A 12,755-nucleotide genomic window follows, 5' to 3' on the forward strand; every position below is an offset into this window, starting at 1 on the left:
CACAGCTCATGACTTGGTCGATATCGCGTAAGTACAGATGCCGAACAACCACCGAACAGACACCGAATGACTTCGATCTCAATATATGAAATTCGACGCCAGTGGATGCAATTCTGCCCTGCTTGTATATTCCCTAAACTGTATCCACCTTCCGTATCATCTTTTATCTTGTGGCAGTACTCTCTCTGCATTCTATCTGATACTCGGTGTATATTCCTCGCCAGCACCAATTCCTCGTCTTCGACACCTAAATTAGCACAATACTAACTGCAATTGCAATGTTATAGACTATTTCCGAGTCTGTGTTGAAGCAGTCTTCAAACATGGCCAGCTCTTTGCTCCAATTACTCAGACTCGGAGACTCCGTGATGAAGCATTTGGAAGATTCTGGATTGAATTCACCTGTGAGTACCAGCCGTCACATCAATCAACAAATCTAGAGCAGAAACTCTTGCTTCGAGCAATTTCTACAAGATTTATGAGAACAAATTAGAACGCCCTATCAAATCCCCACGAACATAAAAACAAATACAGAGAAAAACACAAATCCTAATCAAGCCACCATAGCACAACGCCAAATGGCCTCCGACCCAAACAACACAGAGATCCCCCAGCCAGTCGGCTCCTCAGCTCTGATCCCCCCACTTCTCCGCACAGCCTCAGGGATAGTCCTCGATATCGGACCAGGAACAGGCACACAGATGCCCCTGCTCAGCTCACCAGCAATAACAGCTCTATACGGCGCAGAGCCATGCAAAGGCCTGCACCCCTCCATCCGCGAAAAAGCAGTAGCAGAGAACATCTCATCCAAGTACCACATCGTGCCAACAGGTGTAGCAGCCGCCGAACTAATCCCCGCATTGCGGGCGACTGGCACGGGCGTCGTGGATGCGTACGATTCTGACGCGCGGGTGGGCATCTTCGACACGATTCTATGCGTGCGGGTGCTGTGTTCGGTGCCGGAGATGGAGCGCACTGTGGGGGAGTTGTATGGGATGCTCAAGCCTGGTGGGCGGTTGCTTGTTACGGAGCATGTTGTTAACCCGTGGCGACGGGCGAAGGGGTCGATTGTTGGGCGGGTTGTACAGGGAATTTATCAAATGCTTGGATGGAGTTGGTTTACTGGGGATTGTCGTATGGATAGGGATACGGAGGCAGCTTTGAGGGCTGCGGCTGATGTGGATGGTGGGTGGGAGAGGGTTGAGCTGGAGAGATCTTTTGAGTGGTCGGCTATGCCTTATATTTCTGGGGTTTTGGTTAAGAAGGGGGTTGAAGAGCTTGTTTGAAGTTGGTGTATGTCTGTTATTTATGAAATGAGCTACATGCATGTGTATTCTTCGTCAATTCAAATGGGTATCTTTGTTTCTATCACATTTTTCGCTTGTTTCAATGAGTTCGTCGCGCGTCGGGGATGATTGTGAGTCTCAAGGTTTCATTTCGGGAAAACAGACAGCATAAGCTTCGGAGTCTTTAGATGAATGCGTGGGTTTCCACGACTGAAACTAGTAGCTTCGTGAAGCGCGCACGTGTGAACGGCATATTGAAACGACTAGACCTCCGCAAAGCCCAAAAAGCCCACAACCCGGTTCAACCTAGCCCAATAATGGGCTGGGTTCGGCCCTAAAGGCTCGGCCCACAGCCCACTGCTGGTTGGGCTCTGGGCCAGGGGTTCGGGCGCATCTGTGGGTCTTGCAGAGGTCTAGTCCGAACAATTGTCTTCTCTTGCAAGAACAATAGAGAAAGCTGCTCAGTGTTTTGGCTTCGAGAACAGCACCGCCGACGAGGAGTATTTCGGCGACTTGGAGGTTGCTCCCCACAAGACGGCAGAGCTCGTTGGGCCCAAGAGCCTTAGAAGGGGGTTGTCCTTTATGTTAGCGGGTTGGTTCGGACCCTGATTATTGTTGCTTAGAACTGATGCACAGCTCTCAGACCGAGCCAGAGTATTTCAGTAGTTTGGAGGCTTTGGTCGTCCAGCAGGCCAGAAATCAAATAAATCTAATGCCTCGGATGTCCAGGGGCCTTGCTCTTTGGGCTCATCTTCCATGTTGGCTGCGTGTAACGACCCTTCTGCTCGGACATGGCGGGCAGTCAATGCGGTCGGGTCTGATATCGATTTGCGCAAGGGTGAAACCAAAGATCTTTTCTCGGTTAGCCTTTTGATCGTGGAGGGTGATTTGAACCCTGATCCATCTATCATTTCGTCGAGGATGAATTGTGTTGAGCTCGAGGGCATAAACTCCTCGTTTGATATTGAGGAATCACCTAGGGCGACGGCTAGCCTACACAGAGGTCAGTATTACAACCTTGGCCAATGAGTCGGTACGTACTAACTGTTGCTCCGGAGGTTCTGTGGCGGGTGCACGAGTTGCACTAGCAGGCAGTGTATCTGAGGTCGCTGGTGATGGAGTTCGTGAACCGCCGGGTAGTAAAGCACTGTACATCAGTTTTCTGCGTGGCTTTCCGGCTCCCATGCGTAGAGCCGACGTAGGTGCCCCAGAGTGTAGTGCCGACGGTGGACGGGATGGAGGTGGCATGTCCGTTGAAGGTGACTGGTTGGCTGAAGATGGAACGTTCGCTGAAGTTTGGTTGTTCGCGGGTTCGATAGGTTTCACATAATTGGTGATAGCGCGCACTGGCGCCTGTGGTGTAAATCGACCAACAGACGAATTTTTGGACGCATCTGGGAGAGTGACTTTCGAAACTGTCGGAGGCTCAGACCTCTGTGGTAGGTTGGGACGTGACACGGCTTTTGGCTGATTTTCGCCGTTAATTAATGGTTGCCCCACGCGCAACTTCTCTCGGGGCCTGGGTATCTCTGTTTCTGAGGATACGTTGGGAAGAGGGGCTGTCGATAAGGGGCCGAGGGACCTTGGTTGGATAGGCGGCGGTACATCTTTCGATTTATTACACAGCGGCCTTGTAGGTTGGACACCGTTGGTGACTGGACGGACTACCTCTGGTGTTGCTAGACTGAAGTTCGGCTCAGATCCAGTCAAAGCGGAGACCCTTGAGAATGAGGGAGGATTGGGTCTCTGTGGCCGAGTTTGTTTTAACTGAATTGACCTCTGCTCACAATTTTCTGGGAGTGCATCGGCCATAGAACCACTCCGGGCTCTGGGTTGCTCTTTTGTTAATTGGTTTGGCCTCTCCCTTGCAGAGGATATCTGAGTTGTATCGGTTGTATCGGTCAAATCAATGACCTCACTCTGGGCACGGGAGTCTTTCTCGGCGCTTAGATTCACCACCAAGGATGTCTTCTGCCGCTTCGGCGCTCGTTCGGGCTCCTGAACACTGGAGGTTGATCGTGGAGGATTCCGTTCTTCGTATGAAGGAATCAAATGCCCGATTGGAGTTCTTTTAATGCCCAGTAAATCATTTAGTGAGCGAAATGGCTGGGACGAAGCGGATGAACGAATAGGTGCGGATGTGGATGCGGGTGTCGAGGTGTGGGTAGTGACGCGGGGGACTTGGGACACGGACACCGGGTCTTTTGTTTGCGGTGATCCTTGACTGGATATCCTTTTTTCGTACAGAGTCGTGATATCCGTTTCAGTCGTACCCATGTTCTCTGTCACCTGAATCAAGACACCTTTGTCCAGCTCCATTTCGTCACCATCCTGTACTTCGTCCGGGGATCGCCAGTGGTGGTCGCCGATGAAATTTCCCTGGTCATCGTAAACCATAACACGTTTATTGAATTTGTGATATCGTAGGTGACCATCGTGCCATCGTTTGGACTTCCGGCGTAAGTCGTGAGTGTATAGGCAGCGAAACTTCACCACCGAGGCAGTAATCTGCGGAGAGGTTGGGGGAGCACGCGAGGATGACGGTGTGGACATCATCGTAGCATTATGGAACACCCAATTTGTTCATGCCTTCATGGCTGCATCGAATGGAGTCGCGAAATGTAGTTTTTAGTCGCGTTCTCGCGTTGAAAGTGGAAAACACGATAAGCTGATAAGGAATCAGATGTAGAAACCTCAGGCAGAGATGCTCGGAAATAGTCGTATAAACAACATGGAAGTTCCTCGAAAGTTATGTATGAATGCAGTCCAATAAGAACATATCATAGAACTTGGAGCAAGATTCATAACAAGCAAGATTGAAGAATTCGCACGAAATCAAAGAGGGCCGGAGGAAAAGATAGAAAAAAAAAACAAAAAAAAAATACGAATGCATCTAAAGGAATATTAGAGATGCCGATGAGAGGTTAGTCAATTGATGTACTAAAATATGCATCTTCTTTGCATGAAAAATGTCCTCTTTTGGAATCTCAGCTGACACTGCATCAGCGTCAAGATTGTGGTCTCTGCGGGGTAGAATTTTCTTCAAACCTCGCCTAACAACAACACCTAGACCCATTTACTTTCCGAGGAGTATCAGCTTTACAAGTAATCGAGCTATTGCTACTACAACTGTCATGGGTACTCCTATCACGGCCCCATTTGGCCAATGGAAGAGCCCAATCAGCTCTATCTCACTTGGTGCTGACGGTGTCCAGTTTGAATCCATCGCGGTATGTTCAATGCAAGATCGCTCATAGTGTAACAATTTCATTAATCAGCTATTTAGGCATCAAATGGAAAGGTTTATGTTATTGAAGGTCGGCCCAAAGAGCAGGGGCGAGGCTGCATTGTCGAATACTCTGGTCGTGAAGGACGCGATATCTTGCCGGCTAAGTCCGTACTGCAGATCCAGCTATGTGTGAACTATCCACTAACGATAACTCGCCAGATATGACGCTCGCACCAAAATTCATGAATATGGTGGGGCGTCGATGATTGCTTACAATGGGCAGATCATCTTTTCTGATCAGGAGACACAGGATCTGCATAAACTCGATCCCTCCACAGGTAATGTTGAGCAGATTACCAAGACAGACACTGCTCTCCGTTATGCGTGTACCTCCGCTAGGGGCTCTTTGTCAGACGGCCAGGCAGATTCGGGATGGCTCTTGGCGATCGAAGAGGATCACACCAAGCCCTTGCCATCCGAAGTTCGGAATCGACTCGTGGCCATAAACATGCAATCAAAAGAGATAGTCAACGTCGCTTCCGGCGATGACTTCTACATTGCTGCTCAGTTTTCTCCAGATGGAAGCAGAATATGCTGGACCCAGTGGTCTCATCCAGATATGCCATGGACAGGAGCCCGCCTGTATGTGGCTAAGTGGAACAATGGTGAGGTCACAGATGTTCACCTTGTGTCTGGAATTCCCAAGAAAGAAAGTGTTAGCCAGCCACGATGGGGCTGCGATAACACGTTGTATTTCACGAGCGATTCTTCGGGGCATTACCAGCTCTATCGGTTTTCCGTTGATACTTTGGAATGCCAACGGGTTGCTCTCCGTGGCCTAGAAGAAGTGGAATTTTCGCAGCCGGACTGGCGTCTGGGGAAGTACGTTTGATTCTGACTCGAACAGATAGCTGTTGTTTTGATTGCTAACCTATACTTTCCTTTACCAGCTGCACATATGTGTGTTTGACTCCAACCTCAATGATCGCTTCGTACACAAAGGATGCTCGATGGAGCTTCATCCTGATAGATCTGTCCAACGACTCCTGGCAAGAAATGAATGTGCCGGTTACAGACACGATCATTCTGGCAGATAGTCCCCTCTCAGACACAGAAATAGCCCTGCTTGGTTCTAGTGAGACAAGCTTCAACACTGTTTTTACATTGGACATCGCCGACACCGTCAATCTCAATGCACTCAAGGCAGCTTCCGATCTCCCCATGCCAAGTTCTCTTGTTTCCAAGCCAGAGCATATATCCTTTCCAAGAGTTCACGGCGATAACCTGGAAGGGTTGGCACATGCCATCTTCTACGCACCTCAGAACCCAGATTATCAGCCACCCTCTGGAGCACTGCCGCCTTTGATCGTCTGTGTCCATGGTGGACCAACGTCTCAAACCGGAACTGGTCTGAATACTACGGACCAATACTGGACTTCTCGAGGTTATGCCGTTGTCTGGGTAAATTATGGCGGTAGCTCCGGATATGGAAGAGCATACCGGGATATTTTGAATGGGCAGTGGGGTGAGAACACGACCCTTCCATGGCAGATTCATTCAATTCTCTCTTAATACTAACGAAATACTATTAGGAATTATCGATACAGCAGATGCTGCTAGCTGTGTGTCATACCTGGCATCCAGTGGCCGCATTGACCAAAACGGAGTCGGTGTCCGTGGTCAAAGTGCGGGTGGATACATCGTACTCCAAGCTCTGTGTGACTACCCCAGTCTCTTTTCCGGTGGCAATTCTCTGTACGGTATAGCCAATGTCAAGGCTCTCTGTGAGGATACCCATAAGTTTGAGAGCCATTACGCATTTGCCTTGCTCTTTGACCCTGATGCGGATGAAGCCGAGAAGAATCGCATTTTCAGCGAACGCAGCCCCTATCTCAAGGCAGATAAAATCACTGCGCCATTGCTGTTGCTTCAGGGAGATGAGGATTTGGTTGTTCCTATGAACCAGGCAGAAGAGATGGTCGAGATGATGACGAAGGCTGGTCGTGAGTCTAAGCTGGTGGTTTTCAAAGGCGAAGGGCATGGATTCCGGCAGGCGAAGAATCGCATAGCGGCCGTGGAAGAGGAGGAGAAGTGGTGGAAGAAAGGCTTGTTGAAGATGGCTCCAGAGGACATTTGAGAAACGACATTACGGTTTGTGGCCCGGAAGATGAGTCGTTTCATAGTTGATTTACAATCTGAAATCATCCCATCTGTCAATGAAGAAAAGGAATCACTAGGCTTGGTATCTAAACTGAAAGGTAAGACAATAAGAAAGTTAAGAACTAATTAGTGTATATAAATTTTGGGAAGGGTATTTTCATAGTTTTCTGGAATTTGAATAACATATCTAGCTGTGTTTCTGCATCTGTGCCTTCACTGTCACCTTTCGCCTTAAGAGCAAAGCATGGAAATATAAGGCCCGGATTCCTTGAGATAAGCGAAGAAATGTGGTTGAGATAGTGAAGGGCCGGTTCATAACCCATGAACTGGCTTCGACGGCACCCCCCGAATGATCACGTTGAATGAATCCAGGTTTCTGCTCGGAAGATCCTGCCAATTCGCTCGACGATTTTAGACTTGTGTTACCATCAAGTGTTACATTGGATTGCTGTACACCTCTCGCTACCAACTCATGGACACAAGGATAGACGGCCTTCCATGGCTTCTAACGTTTAGATGGCTTCTAACTTTTAGACTATGAAATTGGACTAGAGGTTGGGGTTTGGTCAGATTGGCTGGAGGCGTTGAACCTGGGATAGAATCAGGCATTTCTTCATCAGACGTCGGAGGCGACAAGACAAGTATCTATCATCTTGGACCAAGAGGTGAAGGAAAGTGAGATGTGCTGAAAGGGAAAAAGGAAAGAAGTGATAAGTATAACCTACTAGAAGTCATTTAGCCTATTTAGGAAATGTAGGGTTCATAGAGACATGCATTCTCGTCATATATGCATCTTTTTATATTGTTTCTAGAATTTCATTTAATTGTCTAATAATTACTTCGATCTAGAGGGGTAAAATGACTTCGAAAGCCGAGGCTCAGATTCTTTAAATGTGCTTAGGGGAAGCGCTAAAAACTCGGCTAAACTAGACTGTTTCTGCGGCCTAAGGATTGTATCTTGTAGAATTGAAATATCTAATGTTAATTTCAATGTTTACATGTATGTCCTCTGGTAATTTCTTATATTAAGTGGATAAAAGGGATCGGATCAACAATACCACCTTCCCAAAAGGTCATTAGTGAGGGGGCCGGGGCGAGAGCCGCAAGGATGAAACGTTTCCACCTGGTTTAGGGCCAATGTGTCATGAGGGGAATGTTTAGCCCCCCTTTCTCTCAATCACTTTATTTCGTACATTTTATGAACTTGAAAGCTTGTTCTTTTCAAGCCCCGTGCTTTGTTCTCTCCTTTTCCACTACATACAAAAGCTGCCCAACATGCAGAATATGACGAGGCGGTTTGGCCGCATGACGACGAAGTCGTCTGCAGATGACAGCCAAATCGCTGTGCTTCTAAAAGATTTCGACGATGCAGATATGCTCCTGGGAAAGGTAATCAATGTTACCTCGAAGACGTTCCATTTTTGCTAATATGTCTTTCTTAGATTGTGGAGTCTACCCAAGCCTGGCGTGATGCCTGGGTCTCTATCGCAACTTACCAGAGTCGTCTTGCCGATGAGTTCGACGGCCTCTATGGTCCTATCATTGGCTCCTCAGAGACCACAACCAATCACAAAGCTGTGGAAACAGACGACATCAGATTAGCTCGGACAAATCGATTGCGAAAGGACTATGACGAGCTACGTACCGATCTCATACAGGAGCTCAGTGCGGCCGATACTCGCATGACCCAGCCCGCTGCGCAAGCCAAAGAATCCCTTGCACCGATGAAAAAGACGATCAAAAAGCGAAATGACAAGAAGGTACACAATGATGAATGACAGTTGGTGAATTAATTGTCGCTGACATCCCAGTCTCTAGACCGACTTTGAAATATCTCAAGGACGCGTCGATAGCCTCCTGAAAAAGCAAAAACGCACCGATCGCGAAAATGTGAGCCTAGCCAAAGCGGAGGTAGAACTTGCCAATACGAAAGAGGTACAAATCACAATGCCCGATACTACTCATAGAATATGAAATACTAATTCCTTTCCAGGCTTACCATGCTGCGGACCATGATCTACGACAGCGACTTCCAACATTGATCGCTCTCATATTCTCCCTGACGCCATTCATCCTTGAAGCACAGGTTGAGATCCAAAACCGCATGCTTGCGCACTATTACACAGTGCTTCACACATACTGTGAAGAAGAGGGATTCCCCTCCCCGCCACCAGCCATGGAACAAGTTGTCCAAGACTGGCAGTTTACCTTCCAACCCGTGCAAGCTGAAATAGAAACCTTTGGCTGCCTGACCCATGGCAAGGCGATGCGAGCTGCAGCCGACCAGGAAAATAAGAAACGTCCCTCAATTGGAGGTCGCCTATCCAGCGCAGCCTCATCGACCTCGCTCCATGGTTCTTTCCGCCGAGGATCACAAACACCAGGGTCGTCGAGCCAGACACCCGATGTATCTGACTACCCTCCCTCTCCGGCACTATCAAACATACATTATAAGAGCAACGCGATTCCTGCTGGAAATAGCGCAGGTTCCAAGCCTCTTTCGACGGGCGGCGACTACTTCGACCCTCGTCCGACATTCTTGCCTACCCCACAGCCCACCCCTATCCCATCAGGAGTGGTGAGATCACCCGCTGGCCCAAACATAGACTCTTTCCAGTCCAAGGTATCACCCATGGCTGCTGCCATAGGGAAGAAGAGACCCCCACCACCACCGCCGGCAGCTTCCCGTCCAGTGTTTGTCACGGCGTTGTATGACTTTGCTGGCCAAGGGGATGGTGATCTGAGTTTCCGAGAAGGGGACCGCATTCGCATCGTGCGGAAGACAGAGAGCACCGACGATTGGTGGGAGGGTGAGTTGAGAGGACAGAAGGGACCTTTCCCTGCAAACTATGTTGAGTAATGGGCGGCACTGGAAGCTCTACGGAGGTCTCAACTTATGGAATATGCATAAAAGTAACACATCGGAGGTTATTTGGCGGACACTTAGCCCTTTATTCAAGTACACATTTAATGAATTCTGCTGGTTATACTGCTTTGTAGTCACGGCTAGCCATTTGATAGTCTTCGCTTTAGTTGCTGGGAAACGTGACAATTCTCCGCGCCGATGCCATGATGTCAGATTTCGGCTTAGAAGAACTGAACATCAGACTGGAAGTCGGTTACAGTGCAAGTTACTCGAAGGGCCATCGTTTACCATACCCGTGGAGCTTTGTTTAGCTCTTTGATCTCAAATGGTGAGCAGTGAAAGGCTTCGAGGCTTTGTTCATTCGACTTTATATTTAGATGTCGGGTGCTATAGTACCTTAATCAAAGGATCGATTAAAGGCATTGTAACAACCGCACTATGAAAGACTTTGTTCTCTGGTCAAAGCCTTCTCGAGAGCACTGTCCTTTATCCCACTGTTTCCTATATAAATGGCTTCGGGGTCCCCATCTAGTCTCTATCATCAGCCACCATCAGACAGAACAGCACTTCCAAACCACATTCACAACTAAACCAAACCCCCAGCACCCCCAACATCTTACTATTTTTAGATAGATACCGCGGTCATCAAAGTCCGCACCCGTCGCCACCATTCAGTCGAAGATCCCGCGGTTCGTGAAGCGCCCGGCGCCTGCAGTTCTCCCAGTCATGGATGAGCCACACCGAGAGGCCCTGCGCTGCACACGTACCGTTTTCCGTTCAGAGGGCGAAGAACCAAAACCCCACTACGAGGACCTCCACACCCTGCCAGAGGTGTGGTGGATCTCAGTGCAGCTTACTATTGAGGACCGCCTCTGTTCCGACGAGGAGTTGATGGATATTGTGGCTGACCGTTGCCGGGCTGGAGACTGCAAGTCCACCTACTATTATGCCATGCACCACCAGGAGGCCCTTTGGATCTCGCTCCCAGTTATGAACTCTGACCTTGCACATCTTGGCCGGATTGCCGGGGTTATCGCACTTGCTGAGCACTACCGGATGGAGATTGCTGCAGGACGCCTTTCGGTCGATCGGAATTATATTTTCGAGCCTCGGTCCTAGATCCTAAGAGATAGGTGAGTGATTTTTTTGAGGCGAGTGTTATTTAGTTAGTTCTTGTTATATTGCACTATTTGACTGTCATATCCCACGTTTCAATTACTCTCATGAGATTCGAGTAACGTAGTTCATAGTCTTTCTTCCATGCCATGTTCCCTATCCTATTCATGCCTCTATATAACACAACATAATCAATTAGACAAAATTCAAAGTAGAATCTATCCCGAAAAAGGCGTACGTCATAGGACTTCCAGATGCGTAAAAGTCAAATATCAGATGTCTTAGCTGAACTCTTTAACGACCTTAACGTTTATCACATTGAGCCCAGGAACTGTCTGTCCATTGAAACAGTCTCGAACAATACGAACATTCTTTTCGTCGGTTTCGTGGAGCTCCAATTGGAACTTGCGGACCACAGTGCCTATCACTGCGTATAGCCACGACCAGGCCATGCTACTATATATCAGTACCGCCGCTCTGGAAAAGGTAAGAAACTAGGGACTATTTACCTTTGACCCATGCAACTTGAATTTCCCTTCGCGAATGCAACGAGATATCTATCCAGCACACGAACTTCCTCAGGGGGGCCCATCCAACGTTCTGGGATAAATTTCAACGGCTCGGTATAGACTGTAGGATCTCGGAGAATGGAATGGATGCTCATGCCGACAGGCGTCTATATCAACATATTAATAAAAGAATAATGGATCGATATATAAACCTTGCGAAGACATACCCCGGGTGGAATGGTCCATTTTCCGTAGCGTAAAGCTTCATCGGGTGCAATACGTGGAAGCCTTGTTGTCACAATGGCAGAAATCCTTAGACCCTCTTTCAGCACAGCAGTCTTGTACGGCTATTGTTAATATAATAGGTGAGTATGATAGGATTGATGGTAGCTTACCAAATAAGGCAGGCTCTTTAACTTATTCCAGTCCGCGTCGGCCAAAACAGGGAAAGCCTCATCTAACTCTTCTTTGAGCTTTTTGTATGGTTCTGGGTTCCAAAGGAGATGGAACATAGTGACTGCCAATGCTTGGGACGGCGCATCAGTTCCAGCAAGCATCAGAAAGTGCATTTCATCTTTTAGGCGTTTGAGTCCTTTGTCGTAGGCAGGTACTTTCTCGTTGGCGAGAACACTTGATATGATCGACTTCTCGACTGGTTTTCCATATACAGCTTTCACATCATGATGGACTTTCTAAGCCTTTGTTAGTACATTACCATGCCAGATGATGATCGCGCATACCTGTTCCATGCGATGAATGAACTCATAGGTGGGAAATAACCAGCCGGTAAAATTGGGAAACACGCGTGCTGGGTCCAATGTGTATGGGAGATGCCTGAGGAAAAGCAGCGCCTCAAAGATGCTGTTAATATTTTTCTTCCATTCATTGGATATCTCCGCATTGTTCAAGTATCCATAGCAGTTCTCGGGGCCAAACACATATGAGGACATCACATCTGCGGCGAAAGAAGCAGATAGAGCGTGCATGTCCATAAACTCGCCTGTACCCACCCTTCTTGACATATGGCCACAAATCAGATCAACCTTTTCCCGAACAACAGACTGGAGGCCTGTAACTGCTTGCGTTGAAAGGAAAGGGCTCAACAGTTTCCTCCGCTCGCGATGAAGACCACTTGGTGCAGTTTCAAAGGTTGACAGGGGCATTCCAGTTTGAATAAACGGAGGGTCTCTGTCTCTTTTATTTAATGGCCCGCCGTAGAGAGTATCGTAAAAGCTGGGATCTTTAATATGTAACTCGCGAGGGTTGATTCGGACGATAGGACCATATTTGGCGTGTAAACGTTCAAGGTGGAACATGAACTGGCCTCCTTGTAGAACGTCGAAATAGAACTCATAGAGACTGGTTGCTGCTGCCAAGCGTGGACCTGGAAAGCCGGCCAGTGGAGAGAAGTAGAGGCGATAAATGACATTGGCAACTTTGTAGCCAAGGAATGCGTATACCAGGAAGAGCAGGTACTCGGTTATGTTGAATGAGAGATAATCCATCTTTCATGTAAATAACACTGAATTTCAAGGCGTGAGCATGGGAGTTATGAAGAAGATAACAAGCTGGATGAGATTGACTTTATA

At 48.0% G+C, this 12,755-nt stretch overlaps 6 protein-coding genes across 6 annotated transcripts; 4 read left to right on the plus strand and 2 right to left on the minus strand.

Annotated features, from left to right (window-relative positions):
* Positions 1 to 578: 578 nt before the first annotated feature.
* PGRI_059700 (class I SAM-dependent methyltransferase) lies at positions 579 to 1,286 on the plus strand (the record flags this gene model as incomplete). The annotated part of the gene is made up of 1 exon (XM_040793683.1): positions 579 to 1,286. One exon carries the CDS (start codon positions 579 to 581, stop codon positions 1,284 to 1,286), a length of 708 nt encoding a protein of 235 aa, XP_040648538.1.
* A 659-nt stretch (positions 1,287 to 1,945) lies between these two features.
* Positions 1,946 to 3,842, minus strand: PGRI_059710 (DNA helicase ZGRF1-like domain-containing protein; the record flags this gene model as incomplete). Its single annotated transcript, XM_040793684.1, has 2 exons — positions 1,946 to 2,279; positions 2,332 to 3,842. The coding sequence occupies 2 exons, from the start codon at positions 3,840 to 3,842 to the stop codon at positions 1,946 to 1,948; spliced, it is 1,845 nt and encodes a 614-aa protein (XP_040648539.1).
* Positions 3,843 to 4,420: 578 nt separating this feature from the next.
* On the plus strand, positions 4,421 to 6,652 carry PGRI_059720 (S9 family peptidase; the record flags this gene model as incomplete). Its single annotated transcript, XM_040793685.1, has 5 exons — positions 4,421 to 4,516; positions 4,573 to 4,679; positions 4,735 to 5,397; positions 5,466 to 6,040; positions 6,108 to 6,652. 5 exons carry the CDS (start codon positions 4,421 to 4,423, stop codon positions 6,650 to 6,652), a joined length of 1,986 nt encoding a protein of 661 aa, XP_040648540.1.
* Positions 6,653 to 7,950: 1,298 nt separating this feature from the next.
* Positions 7,951 to 9,535, plus strand: PGRI_059730 (BAR and SH3 domain-containing protein; the record flags this gene model as incomplete). The annotated part of the gene is made up of 4 exons (XM_040793686.1): positions 7,951 to 8,064; positions 8,118 to 8,435; positions 8,494 to 8,610; positions 8,669 to 9,535. 4 exons carry the CDS (start codon positions 7,951 to 7,953, stop codon positions 9,533 to 9,535), a joined length of 1,416 nt encoding a protein of 471 aa, XP_040648541.1.
* Positions 9,536 to 9,866: 331 nt separating this feature from the next.
* On the plus strand, positions 9,867 to 10,660 carry PGRI_059740 (uncharacterized protein; the record flags this gene model as incomplete). The annotated part of the gene is made up of 2 exons (XM_040793687.1): positions 9,867 to 9,869; positions 10,175 to 10,660. The coding sequence occupies 2 exons, from the start codon at positions 9,867 to 9,869 to the stop codon at positions 10,658 to 10,660; spliced, it is 489 nt and encodes a 162-aa protein (XP_040648542.1).
* Positions 10,661 to 10,938: 278 nt separating this feature from the next.
* On the minus strand, positions 10,939 to 12,671 carry PGRI_059750 (cytochrome P450; the record flags this gene model as incomplete). The annotated part of the gene is made up of 5 exons (XM_040793688.1): positions 10,939 to 11,110; positions 11,167 to 11,333; positions 11,394 to 11,513; positions 11,562 to 11,858; positions 11,907 to 12,671. 5 exons carry the CDS (start codon positions 12,669 to 12,671, stop codon positions 10,939 to 10,941), a joined length of 1,521 nt encoding a protein of 506 aa, XP_040648543.1.
* Between the last annotated feature and the right edge of the window lie 84 nt (positions 12,672 to 12,755).

Source organism: Penicillium griseofulvum (assembly GCF_001561935.1).
Source record: "Penicillium griseofulvum strain PG3 chromosome Unknown contig_95, whole genome shotgun sequence".
NCBI classification, from domain to species: Eukaryota; Fungi; Ascomycota; class Eurotiomycetes; order Eurotiales; family Aspergillaceae; genus Penicillium; species Penicillium griseofulvum.